This window comes from Pygoscelis adeliae, unplaced genomic scaffold, assembly GCF_000699105.1.
Source record: "Pygoscelis adeliae isolate BGI_AS28 unplaced genomic scaffold, ASM69910v1 Scaffold45, whole genome shotgun sequence".
NCBI lineage: Eukaryota > Metazoa > Chordata > Aves > Sphenisciformes > Spheniscidae > Pygoscelis > Pygoscelis adeliae.
The window spans coordinates 14,629,085-14,637,937 of NW_008825114.1; the positions used below are offsets into that span (position 1 = coordinate 14,629,085).

An 8,853-nucleotide genomic window follows, 5' to 3' on the forward strand; every position below is an offset into this window, starting at 1 on the left:
GCATTTAGAAATATTTCGTGTAGTGGATAAAAGAAAACAGATTTCAACTTGAAAAGTGGCAAGAAAAATGGAGTGAGAAAGCATTTTCTTGTCACAACATAACATACACCTCTTATATTAATATTCTGTTCTTACCCACTCAGTACAACGTATAGACAACCATCCTTAGGCTAAAAAGATCCAGAGCAAACTACTTTTTGGGGGGAAGGGAGGGTGTTGTAAAGTATATGGTATTTTCTGTGTTTTGGGTTGTTTGTTTCGTTTTGTTTTTAATTAAATGGGTACTAGGAGGTCAATGGAATGAAAACCAGCTAACTAGTCATTACTGGTGATAGGATGCCTGTGTGTTATGTTCCTCTTTCAGGCAATGGGTGTGTACCTCTATGGTGAATTAATGGTGAACGAAGATGCAAAACAGCAAGAACTTGCACATAAATGCTTTGCTGCAGCACGAGAACATATGGATGCGTCCTCAGCCAAAGTGGTGGCAGAGATGTTATTCTGAAGAGGTGATTTTTCTTTTTAAATTGAACACCCTGATTTTGCCTCATACAGAAAGAATATGCAGAGCTCACTTAACGTAGTAAACTTTGGCATACCATACAGCTTGTGGCTGCTTAGCTCGAGAAGTAACTCTTGTTAAATATGTTGCTTTCTTTTTTTTCTTTTTTTAAGCCTAGCTGCTGGAGCAGTGAGTTAGATACGTGTAGGCAGTAGCTGGAGAGCACGGAGCATGACTTTGTAATGGACTGTACAAGAGGCAACTGTAAGTCGGAATGGCCAGAGAAGGCCAGGCTCCACCTGCAGTTGTTTCCCATTCTGTACTCTTAACTCTGCTTACAGAAGTTGCAATTGTGCAAGGAGCGTTTCTGTTTAACGAAGCTGCGTGTTGGCTTGATAGGCAGCACAGTCTTTGCAAAGAATCTGAGCCCACAGTGGAAGTACGAAGCTGTGCACTTGGAAGGAAATCTGAATCATGTGAGAACAAGCTGATAATTCAAATGTTTTTGTGTTAAGTGTAGTAAGGCCTTTGAAGACTGATTATGAGGTAAGAAGAGTAGCCTTAACATGAAAAAGCTCCTTAATATCATACATAGTCTAGCTTGTTTCTGAAATTAGTGGGGAGGAATCACCAGAAAAAAAGCAGAATTGCAAGAAATATTCACGAAGTAAAGATTGCTGCAGGCTATAAACGGGTAATTTGCAAAGGTATTCTCCATTTCTCAGTCGATTTGAGTAGCCGGAGGTAACCTTAGAGTGTTTGTACACGCATGTTTAACACATAGCCAATTAGGATTGGTATGAAGGTCCCTTCCAGTACAGCATACCTCAGATTTTTGCTTAATGATATAACTCATCTGACAGACTGATTGCCTTGGTTGTTCACATAACTTTACAGTTGATTTGTGGTATCAAAATTCAGGCATCTAACTTAGCAAAATCATCATTTTCTAATCGGTACCGAGCAGAAATCTTAATTTTCTCCTGTTCAAGCCTCTACATGTAGCAGTACTCCATAGCGAGTTCCATTTGAATGTGTGGTTACTTTATTTATATGAAATACAGCAGATAGATACCGTGAAAGCAAGTTTGTTTATGAATAGCCATGTTGTTCTTCTGTATAGACAAGAACTGTGCCTGCCAAGAAAACTTTTTGGGAAAAGTGGATTAGACTGTAGAGTGCCAGGATATCAGTTATGGGGTAGGAGGTTTGCCTTCTAAAACAGGTAGGGCTAAGAGACTTGCTTGTGTGCTCCCAATTATCGAGCACCCACAGGAGTTTGAATTACATTCAACAATTCTTAATCTGGTAAATGCCTTGAAGTGTCTGAAGGCCAGAAACATGGAGATGCAGTATGTTCTGGTACTACTGTACTTGGAACTGTCTTCCTATAGTTCCTTCAATAATAAAATAAAAATCAAAATTTCTACAGTCTTCTGGTGGTAAGTATTTAGCAGAGGAAGATTACGTGGTATGTATGTGTTAGGAATAGTCCAGAATTGCCCGTTTGACTTTTCAGACAGACTAGAAGTGCATGGTGAGCTATAACATAACATCTAAAGATACTGTTATGATAACAACACTCTGTGTGACTGCACAGCTTACTTTTAATGTTGTGGCTGTTTGGGTTCCTGGCATGATGATTTGTGACTTAAGATTAAAATCACATTGCCAGGGATTACCACACAGCCATGACCGAAGCTGCTAGTATGAAACTCACCATAACTGTCTGATCTGTACACAGCGTGGAATCCTCTCTGTCCACTAAACAAAAAAAAAAGAGGAAAGCAGCAGATGCGTCGCAGAAGAACCTCATCCGATAATTAGCTATACCGAGATGGAGACCTCTCTGGCGAGGTGCAGAGCTTAGCTGATTGGTGAACAGTGATTGTTTCCCTCTTTGTTCACAGTGGCTAAGTTCTGCACCTGAAGAGAAGGGGAGAGGAGACTCTGCTTAATGTCAGCCTGCGCAGGGTGCAGAGCGTTTGCTGGCTGAGATACCTTGCTGCTGAATGGGCAGATTTACAGTGAATGCGCATGTGTGAGATGCAGTGTATCAAGGATAAGAGGCAGGGGTGACTTGGGGAGGACCAAAGACTCTTGGTTTTAGTTGAGAATAAACAGTACTCCTTAAATTCTCCGTCTGACTGCAAACATAAGGCATCGCCTACAGTAATTTGGTTACCATGCTTTTCTAAAGGTCAGAGGAAATAAATGTTTGTGACTTTAAACTGGAATTGTCTATAAAGCTTTGTTTCGTAGTATTCTCTTTAATGGATGCTGTCATGATCTCTCTGCAGTTGTAGCTTAGCACTGTGTGTTGTTTGCAGGAAATGGTTGTTTCCGACTGGAGCTGCCACTTACGGCTGCTGCTGCTGTTTTTCCAGGCTGTTGATGGACCCGTCCTCCGGTGCCTACTGAGCTGATATCAGTTCTGATTTTTCACACTGGCTAAAAAAAAAAGTCGAGCCCTAGAGCAAAAAAAGATGTACCTTTTCTAAGAGCCTTTTGAGAAATGTTGTTACTGTTTCAAAAACCGAATTAGTATACCTTACGATGTCCTGATGTTAAACACTAAATGGCCTAAGGTGGAAAAGCTACCTCAGTACTGTTTAGAGAAGTGTTGGCTTAGGACAAGAAGGTATGTGGATATGTAGCACATCACACAGTATTGCTCTGATAACTGACCTCCAGCGTTATTTTCAGAGTAACCTGCTAATAACCAAGAGAATGTGCTTGCACTGTGGATCTTCCCTGTCTTCTCCAGACCTTGTTGTGGTAGCTCTAGAAATCTAAAGAGATCATTATTAACTCTGTAACCACAGTTATGCTCTACCAGTAACCTAAAAAATAACTCCATTTGGAAAGCGGGGGCAATCAGGAACGCACAGATACTCCTTTATCATGACAGAATAATAACTTTTACTGCTGTTTCCGTTGCAGGAAAGATCACAGAGAAACTCTTTTAATATATCTCCTACTAAACCCCGATGGTACTAGGATTTCATTGACCCAAGACATCAAAGGAAGGATTATGTGACTGCTAAAACAATCAGCTGACAGAAACATTTACCTCTCAATATTTATGTCTTCCAGAGGTTCACTGTAACCAAGAACGCATGTGCACAAAACAAACTACACACACACACACACACATATGTTACTGTGGCTTAGGTAGTTCTTTAATACAGGAAATTTGGGGTTTATCCCTGCTCTTTGGTGATACAACCATTCCAGTCTGCAGGTGCCAGGGACTCTTGTTTTGAACGATTTTATGCACTCCAGTAATTTGGCCAACATTAGTAATCTCTGAAATTAGATGAAACTGTATTCTGTACTTAAATTTTTTTGTTTGTAACTTCTATGCCAAATTAAAAAGCCGATATAAAATTAGGGAGAGCTGGGGTGGGGCTGGGGAGGTTAATTGGAAGCAGAATTTTTCAATCTGTGAAAAGTGACCAGCCGTCATCATGGTGATGGGATGGGACTGAAGGAAAAACAAAGATGAGCATTCTCTCTCCGTCTTGTTTAGGTTAACAAGAAATGTCAGACCTTCCATTTTCTGAAAATGTCTTCCATACTGCTGTATGCTCCTTTTGCACAGTGATCAAGTGTAGCTCTTCTTTCCTAGGAACGTACTGCTCCACTGATCAGAAGACATCTTAATTATTCCTTTCAGAGAGAAAGAATTTAAAACACAAAAATCTGTGAACATATTTGCTTTGTACACTATTGTTTTACATCAAATACTCTTGTAAAAATAAATACTTTTTGCAAGTATGTGTAGTTTTTCCATTGCACAGTGGTTCAACATTAATTTACAAACTTAGGAAAAAGAATGACCCCATTTCTGCTTTTGCAGTAGGAGAGAAGCAGCTGAAAGTCATTAGTAATGGATGTTAACAAAAAAAATTAAAGATGGTAATTATTTTTTTTAAAGTTCTTGTGCTCAGAATCTAAAGAGCCTGCCGCAACAGTGACTTCAGTCCAAAGAGTACAGTTCCTCTTTAACTCACTACATTTTCTGACCTCCCCCTTTCCAGGCACACAGTGTCAATACCTGAATTATGGGACACTCAGCAACTTCTTTCAAATGCAGCAAGAGTTAGGAAATTGTCCAAGAATGTGCTGAGATACTGCAATGATTTCTAACGCAGTTATGCTTACAGATGTAGTTATTAAGGGATCCTGTTCATAGAACAGTTACGCTTCATTTCACAGGTTTTTCTGTGAAGCCCAGCAAAGGAAATCAGCTTGTTTTTTGACTTTTCCATTGTGTAAGGGAAAGAACCCAGAACTGGATAAGGCTCTTGCACAAGACACACAGAAATTAAATACATTGTAAGCCTGTTCATAGCCAGTACTGTTAAAACTACATGGCAGGTAAGACGTTCCACACATTTACAAATATCACCAAATTCCTGTTCTTTCAAAACAATCTACTTTTCTTACCTTTTTTTAATATTGAGCACAGCAGTAGTTTATTTTACTTGCTACAGCTGTTCCAGTCTGTCTCAGCAGTATTAACGTAAGCATGAACTTGAACGTTGATTTCCCTCACAACAACTTTGTGATCCATCATGCATTGTAGCAACTGAGAAAATGAACATAACATAAAACAACATAACGCCAAACAACCTAAAAAACAGCAAAGAGGTGGCAGCCCTGGCCCTGTATCTGGGTTTGTATGGCCTTTTGTTGCTAATCCAAGCATTGCTAAATAGCGTGAGGCTCCAGATTAGGAAGGAAGCTACAGGTAGCTTCAAATAGTTACTGTCACCATAATTCATCAGAAGTAAGAGAGAACAGAAGACTCCTGTATGTATTATACAGTAGCTTCATTAACATGATACAAGCATTACCATTAGTTTAAAATCCTTCTAAAGCATGTAAAAAGCTCTGGGAGTGAACCATACAAAGTGTCATTTAATTATTCAAGTTTTTAATAGGCCCTATTGAAAGCTTAGCAGAAAAAAAAAAAAGCAATGTTTAGCACTGTTCATTTTACTCAAGATTCTCCCAAGGTGGGTGTTTCCATAATAATTTCCTGAGAGGAGGAAGTTGTAGATTCTAATTATAGTAAATAAAAGCAAATAACAAAAAATTCAATTTCCAAACTTACTATAACTAAAATCATTACTGGAAGTGATGTTTTATCAAATGATACCTCTATCCAGACTTGACTGTCAACACTTTAAAATCCAGTGAAACTGCCCATTTGTTAAGTTGTTTGTTCTTAAGTATAGTCAGGCATTTGGGGAAAGTGGCAGAAATGTTATGACATTAAATCTCTGTTCAGAGGTGAAAACTAAGACTTCAAGGTTAACATACATTTACATATCAATGTATGTGGCTGTAACAAGCACAGGCATTGACATAGGTGTGTCCTTGCCCTCCTTAGGTTTCATTCTACTTCTGTTTCGTAGTCAGCCCCCTCTGAATAAAATAAAGCATTTTGTTTGGTTTTTCTCCTCCCATCCCTAATTCAGACCTTTCCAATCACAGTGGTAGTTTTGCTTTGGATAGCATTAGAAAGCCCGATGCAGAAGTCCCACTTATTTCATTAGGCCAGCAGATGGGTAGGATCTCACTGACGCTTTTCTGGACATAGCTTTTAACTGTAAAAATTAATCTCAAATTAAGCTAAAACTGTATCTGTATAGTTAGGCGAGGATCACCATCTACTCTCCTGTGCCGCTTACTGGGTCACTTCATTAGAGTAAAGGCAGACCATAATGAAGAGGTGACCTAGGCAAGTCCCTTGCCCCTTCAAAAAAAAAATTCCTGCTCTACGCTTTCTGCTACAAACACAGAGTAAAACATGCCATTTTGCTGACAGCAGTTTCTCCACTTTGTTTTCTGTCTTCAGCTTTGCTGGGAGGTGTTTGCAGCTGCTGCTGGCCCTGTGCTTTCTTCTTTAGAAGGGAATTAGCTGTACCCTATTGCCCATTCCTCGCACATAAGAGGGAAGGAAAAAGGTCTAGCCTGGAAACAACAGGTCTAGCCAGAAACACAGTCTGAGCAAGTGAGCAGCTTGAGGAAACAAGTAGGACTCGAGGCATAAGGAGCATATATGGATTTCTGACACATAAAAAGCACTATGAAAAAGCATATTACAAAACCAAAACAGTTCTATAGAGCTAGGCCACGATAAAGTATCATGCAGAGTACTGCACTTCTCTACAGCCACAGTCGCTTTAAGGTGCACCTGTTCCAGGTTGGCCTTCTCCATGGGCCACAATGTCTTCAGAGATGTATCTGCTCCAGCATGGCCTTACCCACAGCCACAGTCCCTTCAGAAGTAAACCTGCACCAACATGGCCTCACCCATGGCTGCAGGCCCTCCAGGGGAGTACCTGCTCTGTCATGGGCTTATCCATGGCCACGTACTTCAAGGTGCTCCAGCATGACCTCATGCACAGCCACTGATGCTTCAAGCTGTACCTTCTCTAGTGCGGACTTATCCTTGGGCCGCAATCCCATCAGAGGTATACCTGCTGCAGCACAGACATAACCATGGTCACAGACCCTTTGAGATGTACCTGCTCTGGCATGGGCTTTGCCACAGCCACAGACGCTTTGGGGTGTCCTGCTCCCACATAGACTTATCCACAGGTCACTGTCCCTTTGACTCGAGTTCACACTGGAGTTCCAGCCTGTCCAGTACAGCAGCACAGGAACAGCAGCGATGCCCTGGCCGTCTGCCAGCCCAGGCACATGGCCACTGCTGTTATCAAAATGTTCCCAGGCACAGCAGGGTAAGATGATAAGCACTAGAGCAAACAGCAAGAGCAAAAAGCAGCCACTAACAAGCACTAGACGCTAATGTACAGCGAGGCAAGCAAACCCCGTGGCAAGCACAGGACTGCCAATTAATAGCTAAACACCTATAACAGCTTTAAATTTGATCTAGCACATTCCAATCAAATCTGTCATTACCTTGAACCCTTTGAGCGCCATGTTGGGCACTGAAAATGACTGTCATGGTTTAACCCCAGCAGGCAACTCAGCCCCACGCAGCCACGTACTCACTTTCTCCCAGTGGGATGGGGGAGGTAATCAGAGGGTAAAAGTGAGAAAACTCGTGGGTTGAGATAGAGACAGTTTAACAAATAAAGCAAAAATCGTGCACACAAGCAAAGCAAAACAAGGAATTCATTCACTGCTTCCCATCAGCAGGCAGGTGTTCAGCCATCTCCACGAAAGCAGGGCTCCATCACACCTAACAGTTACTTGGGAAGGCAAATGCCATAATTCCAAACATTGTCCCCTTCCTTCTTCTTCCCCCAGCTTTATATGCTGAGCATGACATCATATGGTGTGCAATATCCCTTTGGTCAGCTGGGGTCAGCTGTCCCGGCTGTGTCCCCTCCCACCTGTGTTATCAACACTGGTTTTTTTGCATAAATCCAAAACATAGCCCCATACTGGCTACTATGAAGAAAATTAACTCTATCCCAGCCAAAACCAGCACAAACCTTTAAATCCCAACAGAATTATCATCTTTCTAAAATGGATGTTATGGCTTAATTGCAAGGTTTGGGCTTGACATTTGCTCAGCATTTTTATGGCCTAGGTCAAGCAGGCCAGAGCAAGCAACTATAGCAATTCAGTCTGGCCCTAAAAGCATGCTGTACAGTGTATTGCTCAACACTGATCATTTGTGTTTTAGCAAAGAAGTAAACCCACAAGAAGGAAAGTTGAAACATAAAAATGTTTTTTGCATTTGAAGAAGAAATTTAGTGGTCTATGGAGACATTTGTATTTTTGTCATGTCTCCAGAAAAGATGGTAATGATCCCACCTACTAGAAACTCACAGATAATCCCTGAATTCACAGACACACGTATCAGTCATTTCCACCTTAATAATTAATTCTGTAGCAAATTTCAAAGCCTCTCTCCTCGTCAGTGGAATTTGATACTGGCTTTTCCCTCTCTATTGACAGACATCTCAAGCTGATATGGAAGTGCAGCACAATAATGAGAATAAAAGCACTTAAAGAGAAGGCTCAGGGAGACCTTTTAGCAGCCTTCCAGTACCTGAAGGGGGCCTACAAGAAAGCTGGAGAGGGACTTTTTACAAGGGCGTGTGTCCTGGTTTCGGCAGGGATAGAGTTAATTTCCTTCCTAGTGGCTGGTACAGTGCTGTGTTTTGGATTTAGGGTGAGAACAAAGTTGATAACACACCCATGTTTTAGTTGTTGCTAGGTAGTGCTTACACTAGCCAAGGACTTTCCAGTTTCCCATGCTCTACCGACTGAGAAGGCTGGAGGTGCACAAGAAGCTGGGAGGGGGCACAGCCAAACTGGCCAGAGGGATATTCCATACCATGTGACGTCATGCTCGGTAC

General features: G+C 41.4%; 1 protein-coding gene across 1 annotated transcript in view; it reads left to right on the plus strand.

The window, feature by feature from the left end:
• Positions 1-4,280, plus strand: part of LOC103920405 (chromosome unknown open reading frame, human C9orf3) — a 193,565-nt gene extending 189,285 nt beyond the window's left edge. The window contains 2 exon segments of the mRNA XM_009328133.1: positions 365-509; positions 3,446-4,280. Of these exon segments, the coding sequence (XP_009326408.1) occupies positions 365-505 (141 nt within the window). The 3' untranslated portion in view covers positions 506-509; positions 3,446-4,280.
• Positions 4,281-8,853: the final 4,573 nt, after the last annotated feature.